The sequence below is a fragment of the Aulonocara sp. 'chitande type north' Nkhata Bay genome, linkage group LG3 (assembly GCF_057382095.1).
Source record: "Aulonocara sp. 'chitande type north' Nkhata Bay isolate Kocher_YH1m ecotype deep benthic linkage group LG3, A_spYH_male_GT1.1, whole genome shotgun sequence".
In the NCBI taxonomy this organism is placed as follows: Eukaryota; Metazoa; Chordata; class Actinopteri; order Cichliformes; family Cichlidae; genus Aulonocara; species Aulonocara sp. 'chitande type north' Nkhata Bay.
Genome location: NC_141346.1, coordinates 72,114,915 through 72,135,367, shown reverse-complemented (window position 1 = coordinate 72,135,367; position 20,453 = coordinate 72,114,915). Strand labels below are relative to the sequence as shown.

The following is a 20,453-nucleotide window of genomic DNA, read 5'->3' as shown; positions in this document are numbered from 1 at the left end:
TGTTTGAATGTTGGTAGTGTATTGTCCAGTGATACATGGTTGAAGTCACCCGAGATCACAATAAAGGCACTCGGGTGCTGAGTCTGTAGCCGAGCTATGGCAGAGTGGATAGTGTCACATGCAGCTGTGGGGTTAGCAGAGGGGGGAACATAAACAGCCACCAAGATGACGTGAGAGAATTCCCTGGGTAAATAATACGGCCTGAGTCCAACAGCACACAGTTCAGTGTCCGGGCAACAAATCCTTTCTTTGATTGTTATGTTGGCAGGGTTACACCACCGGTTGTTAACTAAAACAGCAAGCCCACCTCCTTTCCGCTTACCGCTAGCGATGCTGTCCCTGTCCGCCCGAACAGTGTGGAAGCCTTCCACGGAAGCATTCTCATCGGGAATGTCCTGGTGCATCCATGATTCGGTGAAACACATCAGGCTACACTCTCGGTATTCCCTCTGACTCCGTACCAGTGCTGAGAGCTCGTCGATTTTAATTGCCAACGATCGCACATTACCCATCACGATAGACGGCAGACACGGTTTAAACCTCCTCCTCGCTTCGAGCCTCCGCTGTCTCACCGTCACCTTTTTTCTTCTCTTCTGTCCTTGACCTCTGCATCCCCGATGTGTTTTCCTCCAAATTTCAGCTGGTACTTCTGCGGGCCTGGCCAGCGAGCCGGCTGGCATCAGGGCGATCAGCTGATCTCTGGAGTAAACAGTCCGTGCGTGTAGGAGATGTGCCGCGGTCCCGTTCCTTGATAAAAGTAACAGTTCCACGGCCACCAGAAGAACAAAAACTCTCTCAATCCACATGATTGAGTAAGAGATAGAAAACGGAGGAAAATACAAGTCAGGAAAAAAAAGAATACGTAAGAAAAAAAAAGCTAAACTAAGAGAAAAGCAGGAGCGACTGTAACAGGCTGCACGCTGGTTGGCGCATGCGCACTAATATAACACAAACATTACATGGGGATACAGGTCGGAGATTGGTAGAATCAGAAAAACATTGAAATATACACTACAGTGGGGAAAGTACAAGAGGAAAAAAAGAGACCCCTACTCATGCTATGATTCCATGGTAGGACAGCATGAGAACAGGAAACAAAAAAACTCCTCTGCACAAAAAGCACATAAATGTCCACAGCACAACATTGTGAAGACATGACAAGCCACAGGGGTGGGAGGGGGGTGAGGGGTAATCCGAAGCGAACACAGCAGCCGCCCCGCACAGCGCTACCATTCCAGCGCGGCACGCAGACCCGCCGTGTTCCCTCGCAGGAAACAAGCATCGAAGGCGTTGGGAAGGGAGGGGGGATGAGTGCGTGCTTATCAGTGTAAGTGTATGTGTGTGCGTGTCCATAGTTCAGCTGAGACAGTGTCCTTCGGCCTATCAGGCTAAGTAAACAGTCCTCCAGCCGATCCAGGTGTCCTTCATGGGATGGGAAGAATAGTCATCACACAGTCGTTATCAGGGAGTTGTTTTGGTGGGCTCCAGCCTTGGGCCTGAGCAGCTGGCGCCGTGGTGTCCAAATGTAGAATATTGTTGATTTCTCCTTTATGCGAGCAGCGAATTTAGCACTCTGACACTGGGGCCTCGATTTCCCGTTGGAGAGCCGCGAGCCTCCCCATGATGGTATCAAGCTTCTGTTCCGTGGTGTTCTCGTTCTTTTGGTTCTGAGACCCCACAGCTGCAGTGAGCCGTTCTGCGATGTTATCCAACTTTCGCTCAAGGGTGTTATTGTGAGCAGGCCCCTCTCTGATGTATCCCATCATACGCTCAATGGTGTTAGTTTGAGTCTTCACGGCAGCTGTAAGCGTCTCCAAGGTGTTAACCATGCTGCGTTCGGTGTGGGAGGCCGCGCCTCGTCCCATCGCTTCAATTCCAGCGGTCAGCTTAGGGGGGGTTTGAACAGCTGATTCCGCTCTCTTATTTCTCCGATAAGTCAGGGCCAAGCCAGCTCCGATCAGCAAGAACCCTGTTATCATGGTTCCGAATAGGTAAATATCCTCAGCGTCCTCGATAGACAGTCCCGCCAGGCACAAGATCCTCCAGGTCTGCCACCCATCCATCGTGTATCCGGCAGGGAAAGTCCCTCCAGGGCACTCGGGCTCTCCCGAGCCCAGACTTCTCGTTGAGAAGAGGGTGTCAATAGCATTCAGAGACCAGTTGATCAAATCCATAATTCTCTGTTAGGTTTTAGAGAACGACAGTGAGAGACTGTTCGAGGGAAAAATAGTGCACGCGAGACAAGACAGGACACAAGAGGCTAAGCAGGGAAGATAAGGGGAAGGAGGAGAGGAGAAAAGTGCGACCGCCTTCACCGAGAGCCAAGAAAGAGAGTCAATATAACCACGGTGTGGTGCCGGGGTCGGTAGAGCTGTCCGTCCACGGCGATGACAGCACGGGAGCCTTTCTGGATGAAGCTACGTCGAACTGGGAACAGGACCTTGCATCGTTCCAGGATCTCTTTGGGGAACTGGTCGTTCACGCTGAAGTCCGTTCCTTTCAGCTCTCTGCCGCAACTCTTCACCTGTTCCTTCTGTTTGAATTGACCGAATTTGGCCACAATAGGCCGTGGTCTCCCGGTCCGCGACCTCACGCCCCCCAAGCGATGTACTCTATGGAAGTCGATGTTCTTTACGGTGTCCTCCGGCAGCTTCAGGTGGATTTTAATGAAGCTGTTCACCGTTGCCTCCGCGTCCTCTCCGGCAGATTCTGGAATACCAGAAAACACAAGACTATCTCTCATGCTACGGGCTTGTAGATCGATAACGGACTCTTTTATTTTTTTATTTTCAATGTTCAGCTGGGTCACGTTATCGGTGAGAGATTTGACCAACTCCCGTAGAGTGGTATTTTCAGCGGCAAGCGTTTCCACCTGCTGCTGGCTGAATTCCAGGGATTCTCTCAGAGATTTAAATTCCCGGTGTAAAATCTCCACCAGGGACAGCCTCGCATTGAAACTGGACAATCGCTTGTCGATTGACTCCAGGATGTCTACGATGTCTTTGCCGGCGGGCAATGTTGTACCGGGGGAGTCTGCCGGGCGACATCTCTTCGATGACGGCGTCTCAATTTTGGTCGGGGAGGATGCACTGAGGGCCTTCTTCATTACTAAATCTTGAAAACAGCGGTCGATGTAATCTTGGAGAGCGTCTAAACACCCCCCGTTGTCCTCCAGGGTGTTAGAGATGATAGAACAGATGTTGTTAGTTATATGACAATTGATTAGTATATTTGGTAATACTGAAGCTTGAAAAACCTTTGTTAAACTCTATGCTACCATTTGCTTTTTTTTTTTTTTCCGCCAATTCTCCGGCGTCTGACGTCACCTACAACATGGGTCGCTTACCTTACTCGTCACTTCCGTCACTTACTTTCCAAACGCCAGATCTGAATGAGGGTGGGGGAGGTTCAATTTGCCATGTTGCAAGGAGAGCTTAACTTCTGTCTCGCTAGCTTGCTCTGCACTCTTCATTCTGGCAATGCTGTCTGTGTTGAACGCTCAGTGGATCTGCGTTCGACAGTGCAGCCTAGGCGGAGTAGTCGAAAGCAGATTCACTGAGCGCTCAACACAGACAGCATTGTCAGACGGAAAGTTGATAAAATAAATTACAAATTTTGTATTGTTCGATACATATGCGTACGAACCAAAAGCACTGTATCGAACGGTTCAATATCGATGCGAGTATCGTTGCACCCCTAGTATTTATATTGTTATCTTGTCATTTTAGCCTGACTGTTTGGAACAACTCTGCTCATTAAACTGTGTTAGCATGTTAGCAATTCTACTGCATGGAAAAGCAGCTCTGAGTGATTATTCAGATTTTCCTTTCAGTTATGATTTTAGTATTACTGTAGTATTATGGTGGTAGTATTGTAGTTATTGCAGCCCAGTAAACTGAGTGTGTTAACTGAAACAGTCAAATGTAGTTGGACGTCTGCAGAGATGCTCTTTATTTCAGGCGACGTTCAGGATACAAATGTTGAAGGACTGACTTACACTGTCTTTGTGTCTTTGTTTAGAAGCAGAGCGACACAGATGGATCCAGTTCTCAACCCTGTCATCACTGTGGTGGTGGGAAAGACTTTCATTGTGACCTCTGTGGAAAAACTTTCAGTCGGCAAAAGACCCTAAAAGTACATCAACATAGACACACTGGAGACAAACTGAAATACTGCAAAGAATGTGGGAGAAGCTTCACCACACCAAGTGATTTAAAACGACATGAACTGATTCACAGTGGGGTTAAAAAGCACCTCTGTGATCAGTGTGGGTCATCCTTCACCACTGCAAGGGACCTTAAATCACACAAACGAGTCCACACAGGAGAGAAACCACACAAGTGCAGACACTGTGAGAGAAGCTTCTCACATTCAGGTAGTCGTAACATTCATGAACGTGCACACATGGAAGGAAACTACAGCTGTGACCAGTGTGACAAGAGCTTCAGGAATCTCAGTTCATACTCTGCACACAAACGATCCCACGTTACTAATAAACTGTTTCACTGTTACCAATGTGCCCAAACATTCACCTCATTGTCTGCTCTGTGCAAACATCAGCGCGATCACTCAGGGCTGAAATCACTCCCATCACTGGATCACAGTGAATCTGAAGACACAGAAAGATCCTCTGGTTTCTGTGTCAGACTCAAAAAGCTTGAGATCAGGCTCCACAGAGTTCAGATAGAATCATTTAAACTTGTGTTGAACTGAACTGGTTGCTGGGCTGAACTTCTACATAATACAGATCTACATGGGATCTTCTTTTCTGTTTTTTACTGAGTCAGTTTTGTCCTTTTTTCTCTGTCCTGGTTTTGCTCGTCTGTAAATGATTGAAACTCAGTCAAATAGTTCATTGTTCTCCAGCAAAACGTTTTGGAAACTCATGTTTAACCTTTAAAACTCTGACATGTTTTAGCACACAAGGCTTCATCGGGGAGTTCACTCATGATTGGACCATGAGAATAAAGGTTTTTAGTGGTTTTATTATAAAGGTTTTATTATTATATAACAATGTTAATAATAATATCAATAACATTGAGGCACATTGTGTGGAGGAGGTTCAGTCATATCCTGATCATCCAGACAGATTTGATGGTTTTTATCCTCACCTGCTGTGTAGAAATGGTCTGACTGGTCGCTGTTACTGGGAGGTCGAGTGGAGAGGAAGAGTTTATATATCAGTGAGTTACAGAAGCATCAGAAGGAAAGGAGGCAGAGACTGTGTGTTTGGAAACAATGATCAGTCCTGGAGTCTGAGCTGCTCTGATGATGGTCCTCGTTCTGTCAGGCACAATAGCAGACTAACAGCCATCTCCTCCTCCTCCTCCTCCTCCTCCTCTGTCTCTAACAGAGCAGCAGTGTATGTGGACTGTCCTGCTGGCACTCTGTCCTTCTACAGAGTCTCCTCTGACACTCTGATCCACCTCCACACCTTCAACACCACATTCACTCAAACTCTTTATCCTGGGTTTATGGTCTGGTCTGGTTCCTCAGTGTCCCTGTGCTGAGTGGAGTGTAAAGAGTGTCTCCTGTTACAGAAACACTCTGACTGTTGAACAGATAGTTCAGTCTGTACATGTCTGTCTCTTTCACTCACAAACACGTTTTCAGATTCATGGATTCAATCAGTTGATGTTTGAAACTCTTCTAAATGATTCCTTGTAAACTTCTTCAGTCACAAACAAACAGGAAGTGATGTCACATGTGTTCCTGTCCACACAGCAGAATGAGTCTATTGCTGACAGTGATGTACAAACAGAGTGAGCATTTCTGAGGCCCAAAATAAACTGAGTAGTTCACTGAATGAACAATGGACTGTGAGCTCAGTTCCTTCATCATTAGTATGGATTATATATGTATATGTATTATATTAGTATCATATATATCAGGTGCTGCTGCTTTCAGTCATTGTGCAAATGTGCTGTTTGTAAGCTTGTAAAGCTGCAGTCAGCTGAGACTGAAGAAGTCACCTGATCAGTGAGCAAACGTTTCTGAAAAGGTCCAGATGAACAGAATCAACCTTTTGGGATCAGCCAGCAATGCAGCATCATTGTTGTTCAGCTTCAGAGGTTTGCAGGAATGAACTGATGACCAGAAACAGCTGCAAAGTCCAAGAAAATACCAGCTGGAGTTCAGCTGCATTTGAAGAAGTCAAAGAAAAGTAAGGATGGCAAAGGGCGACGTTTTCTTCCAAAGAGCTGCAAACATGGTCGACGCCTCATTAGAAGAATCATCTGGACATTTGTGAGGAACTCTAACCAAGAAAGCAACGTCACACAGATCCAACAGACAGTTTCCATGACTGCAAGTGTTGAGTGGAAAAATGCTACATTGCATTATTGCATCCTCTCACCACAGGAGGCGCTGTTGGCACCACTGATTGCTGATCAGCTGTTCTCTGATGATCTGATTGATACTGTGAATAACGGGACTCACTGAACTCTGTGACACAGTGAAGATTACAGAGTTTAACTTCAACATCTGACTGACGTCACACAGACAGAAGGATGAACCAGTGAGGCACAGAACACAGTTACTGGAGATACTGGATCAGCTCCATGTGAACCTCTGATGGAGAAGCTGCTGAGCCAGAGAAACATCAGGACATGACAGCAGCTGCACTTATCTAACAACATGTAGCAGAGCTGATCTATGTTAGAGGATCTATCACAGCAGCTGAAGCCAAAGTCCAACACTGGATACCAGCTGAGCCTGTGCTGAGTGTAGTGTTACAGGAAAAGGGCAGAAACACTGGTAGCTCCCAGTGATGCTGACTGGGGCACAGAGCTGAATGATGCAGCATCAGGACACTGTTTCAGTCTGACTGACAGAGAAACCTGTAGCTGTATCTACATGTGAGGCAGAGGCCACACAAGCAGCTTTCTATGTTTCACAGTGACTGAGATCTTCAGTGGGGGTGGACATGCTCCTGTACAGACCTCTGAGGAGAACCAAGGTGCAGTCAAAGAGTCCAGTCTGTCCTCACAGATGTGAACATGTGCTTTCATCAGGTCTGCTGTCAGCTAGCAGGCTCACATCAGAATCACTGTTCCTGAAAAACACAGTCTGTGTGACATCATCAGTCAGCTGATGGTCCCAGATCTGAATGGTTTCTGTCTCTACTGAGGAAGTCAGAGAATATCACTGAGGTGTGGATCAGGTCTGAGTGAGCTGTGGAGGGACAGCTTTAAACAGTCCACAGGTCTCACGTCCTGCTCAGTCTGGTAGCAGATACCTCGTATTGTTCCAGATGTGCTGACATCAGCAGCAGCAGCACAGCTGTGTGATACCATGAATCTCAGTTATTGATCCAACACACAGTAAATACAAAGATCAGGATTTCTGAGAGTAATCATTATGAGTCTGAACACATGATCACTGAATGTTAGTCTCCACAATAATAAGCTAACACAAGCAAACACAGCTTTCAGCTCTTATTTTGAAACTGGCTTATTTAGAGAGCTGTGATGTGAGCGTGCCTGGCTCTGAGGCACTTGGGTCAGCCTCTGTTGTTTAGAAGTGTTACAGACTGTGAATGACACAGACCTGTCAGTTTCCATGTTTGTCTGTAACACAGCTCAGGGCTCCATGCTGAACGCATCCATCCAGTGTTATTGATCCAGGACTGATACCAGCATTGGGATCAATACTACAACACACAATCACATGTGTCCACGTGATGTGTTTGACCAGCTTTATTCATTAATGATCAATCAGCTTATTTACTGCATCTGAGTCCAGCTTCATTTAAATGATCCAACCATGAAAATGACATCAGTCCTACAGAAGCACTTCATGCTAACAGGAAGTCATTGATTAAGGTGGAATAACACAGAGACACAACCACTCACAGCTAACCTGACCCCACTAACTGCATGTGTTTGGACTGTGGGAGGAAGCCGGAGTACCGGAGAGGACGCACACAAACACGGGAGAACATGAAGCACTGAAACAAAGATGGTGGATTTGACCTCAGGACCAGGCGGGGTTACGGGGGCCATGACCCCCCAATAATAGATCCAGCTACACTGAAACTGTCAATTTCATTTACTTTTCCTGTTTTAAAGCTATCAGGCTGCTTTGTGGCTCACTCAATACTAAACTAAGATACTTTCAGTGTGAATCATTTGCAGGAACACAGGCAGGATTTAAAGTGCAGAACTTTACAGTCTCTGTCTCAAAGTTGGTCTGAACATGCTAACAGCTCTTTGTTTTTTTCAGTTTTCACTGGTTTGATGTAATGAAAGAAATTTTAAAGAAGCAGACGATTGTTGTTATTTTAGTTCTATAGTTTCATAAATCGTGGTGTGGATCTAAGTCAACATTCAGAATAAATAAGATAATACAGCACTTTGATGGTTGCCTTTGTATTTTCCCAGCAGTGCTCAGGTTGGTTCTCGGCTACATTTACATACAGATGTTAATGTGTTCAGCAGCTGGACTCATCTGAGGAAGGAACATTGGAAAGGTGCTCAGTGCACAACTGCATCACTAATTTTATGTAAGACCCTGTGTTTTATTGTATTTATATATTTGTAACATTTGACTCAAACACTTTTGGGAAGGATGAAAATGTTTTCAGGAGGAAGTTTTTCCTTCTGTCCGACTGCAGTACACACAACACTGCGTCTCCCCCCATTATCACACTTCCTCAGGCTGCTGATGAGCGCCCCCTGGTGTCAGTGTTGATGACGTCATGCACAGTGAAACATAAACAGTGTCTGTTAATAAAAAATCATGTGTCCATTCTCATGTTTGCATCATGTTTCTGTAAAATCATCAGCTGTTTCTGAACCTTCTTCATTGTTTGACTCATTCCAACAGCTGTGAGCTGTGATGGAGTCAGAGCAGCTTCATCACTGATGTTCAGGTGAAGCTGAACTTAATAAACTGTAGAAATGATCAGGATTCAGGCTGGATGTGTAAAACACTTCTGTGTGAGGTCGCAGTGCTTCATATGTGTGTGTGGGCTGAAGCACACACGTGTGAGTCCTCAGAGGTTTCACACACATCACTGCACACACTTATAATCCTAGTTTAAGCTTGTGGATCATATCGGACACATCAGCAGCTCTTTGGAGACAAAGATTTGAGATTTAAGATGAGTCATAGTCTTTCTATCCATGGTAGCTTCCACTGCTGAGGCTCGGGAAACATGAAGAGGATGATTAAGAGCAAGCATCAGCTCTGTCTCATCTAACTACACAGTATTATGATCATGCACTTATGTCTCAAACTAAGACACAATGAGACAAAACGAGTTCTGTGAGTCTTTAGATTATCAGTAAATTCTGGTGACAGTTTGACGCTCAGTGGAGCCATTTTTGGTTTGTGATGAGTGTTTTGTGAGCTTCTGTTTTGTGAATCGCTCTTTGTAATTTAGAAGATCGTGCAGAAATGTGCGCGCCCTTATCTGAGAGGACACGGAGAGAGTGTCGCAGACTCGAGGTGAGGAGATAAACCTCGGAGCAGGATGGCCTGCACGGTACCCATGTGCATCTTTTCAGTGACATCAAGTGAACCCATAATAAGCATTTCTATGTCTTAGACATCATGTCCATTTCTAATGAGAGATTATTTTTAAATGAGGGAAACCTGGTCTAACAACACGCTTACAACAGAGCTAAAGGTTCACCACAGTGAGACGGTGGGACTCTGATAAGAACTGAAACACTGTGTATGAACAGCTGAGACAAAACTATATATAAACACTCATTTATTCCAGTTTAGTTTACAATGATTTTAAAGTAATGTGGAACGATTCATGTTCATGAGCTGTTACAAACACAACTATTGATTTGTCTATATATGGTCGGACTACAAGGCTCGTGTTGAGGCTCTTGGAATAATGTGTGAATTACAGCAAGAAATGATGGTTTTCCATTTTACCAAAGTGGAATAAAATCACCACAGCAAAGAAATCATGTTATTGTCTGCAGCTAAAATATATGGTGAACATGGTTTTATAATAATGTGCAAACACAACCTCACTCTGCTCTATACGAGGAGCCAACCACAGCTGTCCGGGTCTTCATCCACCACCTCCACCATCTTTGCTCATCATCATTCACTTAATTGCTGATTGGTTTAAATCAAACTCCATTACAGGTTCAACTCCATTATATAACAGCATGTTGACTTTGGATCTGGTGTGCAGTGCCACCTTAAAAGATGAGGAAACTAAGAGATTACAAAAAAAGAAGTGGAGGAGTTAAAGAGCTGCAGCAGATTAACAGTTTCTGACAGTCATGTGTTAGAAATAGGACGATTAGATGAGCTGAGGGATCCATCTACTGCTCAGTGAAGCCTCATCAGAAACAGTCTCAGTGGAAGGATGGCTCTATTGTTAAGGAAGGACACAGGCAGAAAGACTGGCGTCTGTCACACAGGAACTGGACTGAAAATCAGCTGCACATATTCATCAGTACATGCAAACATATTATAGGTGTGGAATTCAGGACAGTACCATCAGAAGTTGATCCACTGTGCAAATGTCTGATTGGCAGTGGCTTCATTTTTCACTATGAACAAACTGCTAATGCAGCATCACAGGACGTCAGCCATGGATTGGCCTCCCCAGACCTCAACATTACTGAAACATCTTAACAGAGGATGGAAACAAAGGGAACCAACATCCAAGAAAAGAGCTGCTGCTGAAAACTTCCTCACAGAAAACACAAACAAGCTTGACTAAGAGACTCCAGGCTGTGCTGAATTATAAAGGTGGACTGACCTCCAGGGTCCTTAGTATCATATAAGCTCAGTTTGTGTCTTATATACTTTCCATTTATATAACAAAATATATAGAAAGGAGGGTGGTTTAAGATGTGTGTAGAGTTTTATTCATTATCTTTAGACAAACAAAGAAAGCACCATCCATTCGTCTCCAGTCTGTATGAAAAACAGGGGAAAGGTCAAATTAAACCTTTGAAATTCCTTTCACAATAAATCCATAAATAAACAAAATAAAACATAGAAAAGTGTTTAAACCCACTTTTCCATGAAGCTGTCAATAGGAAATGTTCCAGTAAACATGTCTGTGTTTCTGCTGTTTTCCTTTCATGCGTCCACAGCTGACAGGTAACCCTATTGGAGTCGCCATAGTGACGGGTGGCGTCTCAGCTTCAGCGTGTTGATGGGCACAGCCATGGTTACCACAGCTGGAGTTGGTATACGGCGAGCTGTGAGAGGACAGAGATGGAGAACGCACATTTAACTCTTTAACAGGAGATACGTTACGACTAACAGACGACTGCTGTCTACATGATGTCTTTGCAGCCCTTATGCTACATGTTACACAACTTTTCTTCATGCCAACAAGACTGAGGTGCCACATAGTCGACACATACAGCTGATTATGATGCATGTTTTACTATTGCTATGTTCACATCATCTGCTTGGCTTTATTACTGAAAGCCTGGAGATCCTCTGACGTGTGCATGGCTGATGTGAAGTATGATTAGTCCTACATGACATCAACAACAGAGGCAATGAAAGCTTTGTTGTTAACAGGTTGTAGGTAAAGTCAAATGTCTACTTCTACACTTGTGTTGGGTAAAGTTCTTCTCACTGCAGCAGATTTATATCTGTGCTTTCACAGGGCGTGATGTGGAGCTCAGCGCTGAGGTGCAGGTCTCCTTGGAGACGGCATCCTGGCTGAAATATTATCATGCTTCCAAAACATTTCAGCTTTTATTTTGAAAGAAACAAGACTTGAAAACGAATCCCCTTCTTCCTCTTTGTCTTTGTTCTTCAGAGGAGTGTCACCTGGACAAACTCAGGGCTGTTCTAGAGCCTTTCTTATTATTTGACTCCATAGAAATAAAACTGAATGGAATCAAACAAAAACTCCCAAACAGCTAAAACACTTTGCTTTATTCTCTTTTTTAACAAATACGTTGAAGTCCATCCACAACAACACAGCTGAGATCTCCTTTGTAATCAAGTGTTTCCATCCTTTGTACAGATCTGCATACAAAACAATCATTTACGTCCCACAGAAGTCTAGTTACACGTAACTATACAAGAACTGGTGAATGACAGAAACATGAGACACATGATCACAGGTGATAACAAAAAGAGAAAGAATTCATGTGTTAGTGATGTTTTTCAGCCCTGATGGCTCATGTTGGAGAAACAAGCTGAGGTACGTGGAAAGTTCACACACACAAATGGGCGTGAGCGCACACACAGAGAGAAACACAACTGAAGCATCTGTTTGCTGTTTCTGCTTTCATCATCTCTGCTGCTGTGTCAGGCTGGGGTCTCTCAGTGACGTGGTTGAGGTGAAGTATGACGAGTATCCCTGATTCAGTCCATCGAGACAAAGGGCAAAGAAAGCTGTTGTTAACAAACTCTATGGTGATGTGGCATTTAGCTCTGACTCTACGCTCTGCTGAATCCTTTGAACCTGCTGATCAATAAAGCTCTACGTGCTGCAGCAGATTGACCTCATCTGTGTTCACAGGTGTGGACCTCAGCGCTGAGGTGCAGGAGACTTTCATTCAGTTCTCCCTGCAAACAGCATCCAGCCTGGAAATACTGTCATCTTTCCCACAAATGGTGCTCTTATCTCAGAGAAGAAGTCTGATGTAAATAACTGCAATCAACAGTGATGTTCTGCACAGATCACTTTTCCATTTTGCTCTCTAGATGAGTCCCAGCTGCCTGACCTTGTGTCCAGGTGATCGTCTCACTGAGGAGCTTTTGTTCTGAAAATCTCACGTCCATCACCTGTTTCCTTTTTACTATCTCTGCTCTTTCTTTATTCACAATGCTCATAATATCACACAATTATATTCATCACCTGCATGTTTTTATCCAGCTGCTGTTAGAACCAAACAAATAAAAAGGATGAAAAGCCTGAAATCCTTTGATTTATTACATTTGAAACAAATATGAGAGCATCCCTAACAGCACAGCTGAGACCTTTGTTTTAATCAAGCCTTTGTATCGACACACTTGTAAAGATTCATATACAAAACATAATAGAATAAATCAATATAAAATACACATAATCACAAAAATGCAGCCATGTTGTGAGTTTGCATCTAAAACATGCATGTTTCCCTTTGTACAGGCAGATTTACAGCAGACAAAGCAACACGCTGATCGACTTTGACCGCTGCAAAAACAAAATACCCACCAAGTCTGAAGTCGATCAGAGGAACTGTTGACAGACTGACAGACATACAGATGCTTGATTCATTAGTGCGATTAAATGTTCTTCTTTAGCAGCATCACTTCATGTGTTTGTGTTCCAGGAATAAAGGTCTGTTTAAACTGGACGTCTCCTCAGCATCACTCGTGCTGTCATGGTTTCAAAGCTGTGCAGAAAGAATCTGAGGGATGATACAGAGGTGACCAAAGTTACAAACATCCAGCTGTGCTGCAAATGTTTGCAGAGCTCCAAACTCTTTGGCTTTCTGCAGAGCAAGTATGGAAGAAGCACCTGAGCTAACTTCAGTTTAGACGATATGAGGAAAAATGCTGCTTCCCAAAGTTTCCTACAAGTATCCAGTTTATATTTAGAGAAGCGAAGGCTCTTTATCCTGACAACTACTCCCTGGTGGATCCCTGTCCTGTGACAGCAGCAAAGACTGTGTATCAGTATCATCAAAGCCACTTCAATAACCAGTGTTTAAAGCTCTCTAGCAGATGGACTTCAGTGGCAGCAGCCTCTGTCTGCTGTGTACAGAAGGTTCTCTGATGAAGCACACAGCAGATGCTGCACTACAACAGCAGCAGCAGCTCAGCTTCAGTTTGCTTCGACGCCCTTTTTGACCTGTGAAACAGCAGAAAATGAAACATTTCAACACCCGTTTGTTAGCGTGAGCTATTCTGCTGTTTTTCATCATTTCACAGGTGAAATAAAATCACATTTACTTCCTGTAGGAGTGATCGTGTCCAGCCTGACTGAGACCATGTGCTCCATCCTGCACAGGTAATAAACCTCTGACATGAAGGGCTGTCAAGTAGTTTTAGACAAATGGGGGTAAAAGAGACGTTAAAAGCTTAAAGAGAAACTACATTTTCTAAGAACTGTCTGACGTTCACCTCTCACACAGTGGATACGATTCTGCCGCTGCAGGAATAATCTTTGTGGTTATGAAACTGTCCATGTGTTTGCAGAAAATGTCACATGTTCAAAGCCATCCCAGCACCTGGGGTTTGTATAAGTGCAGCTGCTGGTGGGGAGATAGTCTCACTCTTCTATATAAAGAGTCAGCAGGCAGCAGATCTTCATCTGTGATCTCCTCCATCATCACGTCTTCACTCTTCAGCAGCTATGGCTTCACTTCGTGCCCTTCTGTGAGTGGTGCTGTGCTCCTCATGGTTTCTGCTTCTGCCTCAGGCCGACTTTGATTTACAGAGTCATCCATAATATTTTTTATTTTTTATTTTACTGCCCATCTATTTTCATACAAATGTCTCCGTCTTATGGAAAAGGGGTGGAGCTTATCCAACGAGGACAGGCAGGGCCCCCCCAGACAGTTTAGCAGTCTATACAGGAGGCTGACCTTTGCAACATGTACTTCTATAATGACTTCACCATTTAGGTTATTTGGTTATGTTTCACCCTGGATTTTGTGTGATAATATTTATTTTGTCCACTGATTTAAAAACAACAAACTATATGAATATAAAACAGAGTGAACAACAAAACATCAGCTTTGGAAACTTTGATGTAAAATTCTGCAATTGTTTTCTCAGATATAGCATAAATCAAACTAACATACATCAGTGTGTTATTAATGTGCACACACACACACACACACACACACACACACACACACACACGTGTTACAATAAACAGCTCTTATGCTTCTGTATGATTCTCAGTGCTTTCCATTTGCGTGTCCACAGGTTGCTGTAAGTGCTGCTTGACTGCAGTTTGCTCTCATTTCAAGTGGTTTGCTGTCACAAAGCCAACAGGAAGTCCGGCCATGGTTGAGCCAACTGAAGATGGGTTGAAGGTGGCGTCCTCGTTTCCTCTGTGAGTGCGAGAGGACAGACAAAGCAAACACCGTTTGGACAGCATTAAAATATTTACACTGATGATTAATGTTGTGTCTTTGCACCTGTAGCGATACATGTTGGAAAATGGAGACTTTAGCCACCAAGACTGACGTGCCTGGAAACTTCCCTGTGAGTACGCCCACAAAGACAGGAAACAGTTTAGCCACCGCGGTTAATCCTCCATCATCATCATCCAGTATTTTTCACATCTTTTCTTCTGCTGTTTCCCTTGTTGTCAGTCACGGGTTTGTGACTGAAATGCGTGTGGTCGACGGGAAGCCTGACGAGTACGGCCTGAATCATTCCATCAACACCGGACGGAGTGAAACCTTTGTTGAAAACAGATTATATGGTAACGTTGCATTTAGCTTCAGTAAACTGTGAAGTTACAGCAGCAGATTTACATCACGTGGCTTCACAGGAAGTAGTCTGGACCTCAGCGCTGAGGTTCAAGCAGCTCTGCTTGCAGACGGCATCCTTCCTGAAAATGTTCTTCATCCTCCTAAAACCAGAACTTTTACATTGGTGCTGAAGTTCTATATAAAAACAGCCTGAAATACAAAGTGATGTTGTGCACTGATTACCTCACACTCTCCATGTTTCCTTCTACAGAGGAGTGTCCGCCTGAGTGTTTTGTCTGATCTGTTGTTGATCGTCTCATTGACACTGCATGCAGATCTGACACCAGGGCTGGACTGGGACAAAAAATGGTCCCGGGCATTTTGACTGGAGACCGGCCCCCCAGGTATTAAAGGAAAAACCATAAAGCCTCTGAATGAAAACAAACGCTGTTGTCACAGTGATGGACGCTGTCTTGTTGGTATACATGCATCAGTCTAATAAACTTAAACCTGCACCATCCTCCCTGTCCTGGTATTCTAAACAGGAAGTAGACTGTTGGTCGAGTTAACCTCCTGAACATCTACAACACACGGTGGAAACCTGACATTAAGACAGAGACTAGAGGTGAGACATGATCATTGCTGATTACTGATGACAGATTTAGATATATTTTCATAAACCTTTCATTTGCCACATCAATAAACAGCACGGCAGGGCAAAATATGTTTTCTAACATGGCAACCTTTAAAAAGTGAAAGGAGACAGAAAGACAGCTGAGAAAGAATCAAACGGACTTTTTGATGCATTTTACACACAGTACTGGTGCAGAATCTAGAAAATGTGGGAAACACTGGCATCATATGCAGTACTTACTTCTGAAGAAATTATGATGGGACCCTAAAAAATGACTATGTACAATAATGGATTTCTATACATTTTACATCAGATGAAAACGTTTGTTGTAAGATTCAGATAATTATTTATTAAAAGTGAGACATTTTAAATGAGAATAAGAAAGAAAAGTATGTCTTTGTGCCCCCCTCTCCCTGTTAATGCCCTACCTGCCCCCCTGGCAACACTTTGCTAGACCCGCCCCTGCACAGTTACCAGCTGTCAGCTACACAAAAAGGATCCTGGTGTTATTTGTCTCTCAGAAACAGTTCATAACTTCAACTCATTTTTGTTTTGTCATGTTTTGTTCTTTACATTGTCTTTCTTCTATATAATTGTTAAACATTTAATAAATATGTCTACAAAAAGATTTTAAAAATCAGACATTTCACACAGACACCCAAATGATTTCTGACTGATGAAGGGGGCTGAAGGTGCCCTGCTCTTGCCCAGCTTCTGCTGCTCTCTCCCTGCTCACTGTCAGCAGCTGGCAGCCTCGGTCCTGCCTGAGACTCTTCATCTATCAGTGCCAAAGAATATGGGAAATAGCAACGCACAACATGCACATTACAAAACAAGCACATGAATCAGCATTACATTCATTAGTGAAGTGCTGACGTTCGTTCCTAAACTTTGGGCCTTAATTAACATCACTGTGAACTAATGTTTGCTTTGCTTCTTAACCAGTGAAGCAGCGAGGGGCTTTCTGAGGTTCCTGCTCGTAAATGCCCAAAATGAGTCGAGTATTTCTCTGCAACTACAAACTCTGTTTTCATCAGAGGTGTAAATATTACAGCACTGTGTCAGAGTCACTGAGGCTGGAACACAGAAAAAGGAAGTAGATGTATTTATTTTTAGGCTTTATTGCCTGGAACCACTTTAAAAATACGCTTTGGGTCACAATTAACTGCAGAAACCAGGAATCCACATATGAACATTATCTGTGCAGAGATTTATGCTTCTGAAGGTAAACAGTGAAAACTTGCAGCACTAAATGCACAGATAGCCAGGCGTTTCACATTTTGGGACCATCTGCCAGTTTTCATTTCTTAGGTATTGAAGAGCAGAAATGATTGAATTTTATTTACATGCTTAAAAATGTTTGCTTTTGAATATTATTTGAAGAATTACCCACACACTCAGGCACTGTGGGCCTGTTTCCCTTTGCACAACCGAGTGTTGGAAACGGGCCTTTTCTCTTTAAACTCTGAGGGGCTGTAACTTTGGCTTCTATTGGCAGATTTGCATGATTGACCCTCTTTTTAAAATAGTTTTAGCCAAGAGAATCAAGCTAACATCACTGTTTTTACGTCAGCTCACGTCACACGAGCTGTTTCAAGAAAAGTCCTCCTGTCACACAGCAATGCCTACATGAATCACACCACTCTGCTTAAATAATAATAATAATGTTTAGTGAAGCAGGTGAAGCAAAGGGCTGCTTTTAATAGGCTGGGAGACCCAGGTGTGCTGCTTTAGCTGCTGAGCCTCTCATGCTAGCCTCCATCTATAAGCTGGGATCACAGGAGCACTGCAGTCCTGACTAGATCAAGGATTGTTATTCATGCAGGTGACAAAAGTTTACATTCACAGAGTCATAGGATTGAGCCTGGTTTGAAAAGCAGCTGTTTAATGCAGCTGCTTAGAGTTCACACACAGTAGAAGAATCAGACTTGAGTCACATTTCAAACACTGGAAAAATACTCAGCAAGTAACAATGAAAACAGCACAGACTCAGTATATCCTGTTCAGTCCTGTGTTTGATATGAATGTGCTGTTCAGAGAGGATCTCGTGTCCTCTTTTACAAAGCCTTTGTTTCATGATGTTTGTGTATAAATGAATGTAGGTGTGTTTCTAAGTGTGAAGGAGCCCTGGGAGAAAAGACTGAAGCTTGTGCCAAAGAACAAACAGGAAAGAAAGATCAGCATTAATGAAGACGAGCACAGAAGGAGCCCAAGCACGTGTTGCTTTTTCAGATTTCTCTAAAAGTGTGTGTTCATTTGTTCCATCCTTCACAACAAACAACAGCTGACAGACACACATGCACTCTGTGTCACTTCACAGGGGCTGATGAAAGTGGACACAGTAAAGGGAGAGCTGGACCTGCTCTACACATCCTGCACTCTGTTAACAGACTTTATTCTGCAGCATCAACAGATAAAAATATATGAAGATATAGAAACGTTTAACATTGTGACTGTTCACATTAGTGAAGCTGTTACTTTGCTGCCAGGTGGGAAAAGAAGCCTAAAGCTGAGTCTGATTAAACATCTGCTGCACCAGAGAGTTTCATGGCCCTGCTTTATCCTGTGCTTGCTGACCACCTCGTCCTGAAACCTCTTCATCATCCTCACAGTTGTGTGAAGAAAGAGGGAGGCAGGTGGAAACCATCTGTGCTGCTGTGTTCACTTGTGTGTGTGCGTCTATGGTCATATCTAATGTGTACCTACAGACAAACACAAACACCTGGCATTGCACAAGAGTCTCTATGGAGCAACCTGCAGATGTCAGAGATGTGATTAGAGGGTAAAGTGGACTAGTGAGAGCATCTATGTTGTTGTTGTCTGCTGGGGGACAGCATCAGCTCCAGAGATGCATCAGGATCAGCAAACTAATCTGCAAGGCTGCAAGTGTCACTGAAGGAGTTTGAGTCAGTGAGGGACTCAAACTCACACAGCTGGTCAAGAAGGCTCAGCAGCTGCTGTATTTCCTGAGGAGGCTGAGGAAATTTGGTATGTTGGCCAAGATCCTCAGCAGGTTCTACAGCTGCACTGTGGAGAGCAGCCTGACAGCTGCATCACTGCATGGTACGGCAGCACTACTGCAAACCGCAAACGCCTGCAGAGAGTGATAACAACTGTGGAGAAGATCATCAGGACCCCGCTGCCCTCTCTGCAGAGCAGCTACCATCACAGAGTCCAGAGGAGAGACACACCTCTGCCCTCGAGACGAAGGTTCAGAAGTGTGAAATGTAGAACATCCAGACTCAACAACTCCATCTTCCCCACTGCTATCAGACTCCTGAACAGCTGACCGACCTCAAACTGCAGTTTGCACATCAGGTCACTTTGCACACTAAGTTCATTTTGCACATTAAACTCCATGTACATCCATGTACATCGACATCTGCAGACCACACGTGTCTTCAGTTACTTATTTGTACTTATTTGCTTTTCTTTCCAAGCTCCTTCAACGACATCATTCATAGAACAGCTTCCAGCTTCTTTTGCTCGGCTACAGTTTGGATGGATTTGCATTTAAAGATGCAACAAGACTAAAATGGTTAGGGTCAGGAGGTCAAAGGTCAGAGCTCCTGTGGGTCTGAGGGCGGCCTCACGCTGGAGAAGGATGAAGGAGTCTGACCTGAGCCAGTGTTGGACATGAACACATCAGCACTGCTGTCAGTGAGCCTAACGACAGCCGTTAGCATCATTTCAGTGCTTCAGTCATAAAAACACTTCCTGTCTCTGTGGTGGTTACAGTGACATCATGCAGTTTGTGCTTTGACCTCCAGAGGGCGACAAATCAGCACAGACAGAGACCTCCATTCAAACTTTGCTGCCATCAGGAATAATTCTTCAAATATAATCATCAGTGTTTGAGCAGTTATGATATCAGGGACAATCTAGACATATGTGACAATACTGAACATGTCACATGACACACCTCAAACATCATGTGATCCACTCTCAGTCTGCACTTTCATTCATGACTTCAACAGGTTGAAATGAGCTTTGAAGAAACATCAGTTCAGTGCTGAAATATTTAAACGCTGCAGGAAGACCAACAACAAAGTGATGACGGATGTTTGTGCTTCAAACAGGAAAACCAGCAGAAATAAATCACAGCCTGCCAGAGGTTTGGAGTTTCCGAGGTGCACCTGAACGCAGCACAGTGTTCCAATGCTCCTGATTGTCCTCAAACGTCTCTTTGGGTGTTTCCTTCCTGCTCAAAGTTTTCTTTCACTTCCTGAACTTCGTGGAGTGGAGCTTGTTGTTGGTGTGTGAAGAAACTGTAAGTTTGCTTTGTTTCCTCCTTTAACAGTTTGTCTTTAGGAACTTTACTGTTTGTTCAGCTCGTGTTTGATTTCTTCACACAACAAACTGTGTGTGTTTGTATTTCCGGTCTCTCCATTAAAGTCAGTGTGTAATGTTTCCTGGCTAACATCAGCTGTGTGCAGCTTAGTTCAGCACAAATCTGT

At 43.9% G+C, this 20,453-nt stretch overlaps 2 protein-coding genes across 2 annotated transcripts in view; both read left to right on the top strand.

Annotated features, from left to right (window-relative positions):
- LOC147336942 (uncharacterized) overlaps window positions 1-15,662 on the top strand; it is a 36,303-nt gene extending 20,641 nt beyond the window's left edge. Inside the window, exons 4-7 of the mRNA XM_086265639.1 lie at window positions 4,021-4,351; window positions 14,869-14,998; window positions 15,261-15,373; window positions 15,634-15,662. Coding sequence (XP_086121765.1) covers window positions 4,021-4,351; window positions 14,869-14,998; window positions 15,261-15,373; window positions 15,634-15,662 — 603 coding nt within the window. The remainder of the gene's footprint in view (window positions 1-4,020; window positions 4,352-14,868; window positions 14,999-15,260; window positions 15,374-15,633) is intronic.
- LOC147336918 (protein NLRC3-like) overlaps window positions 1-20,453 on the top strand; it is a 1,139,417-nt gene that overhangs the window by 201,215 nt on the left and 917,749 nt on the right. The gene's annotated exons all lie outside the window — the stretch shown is intronic.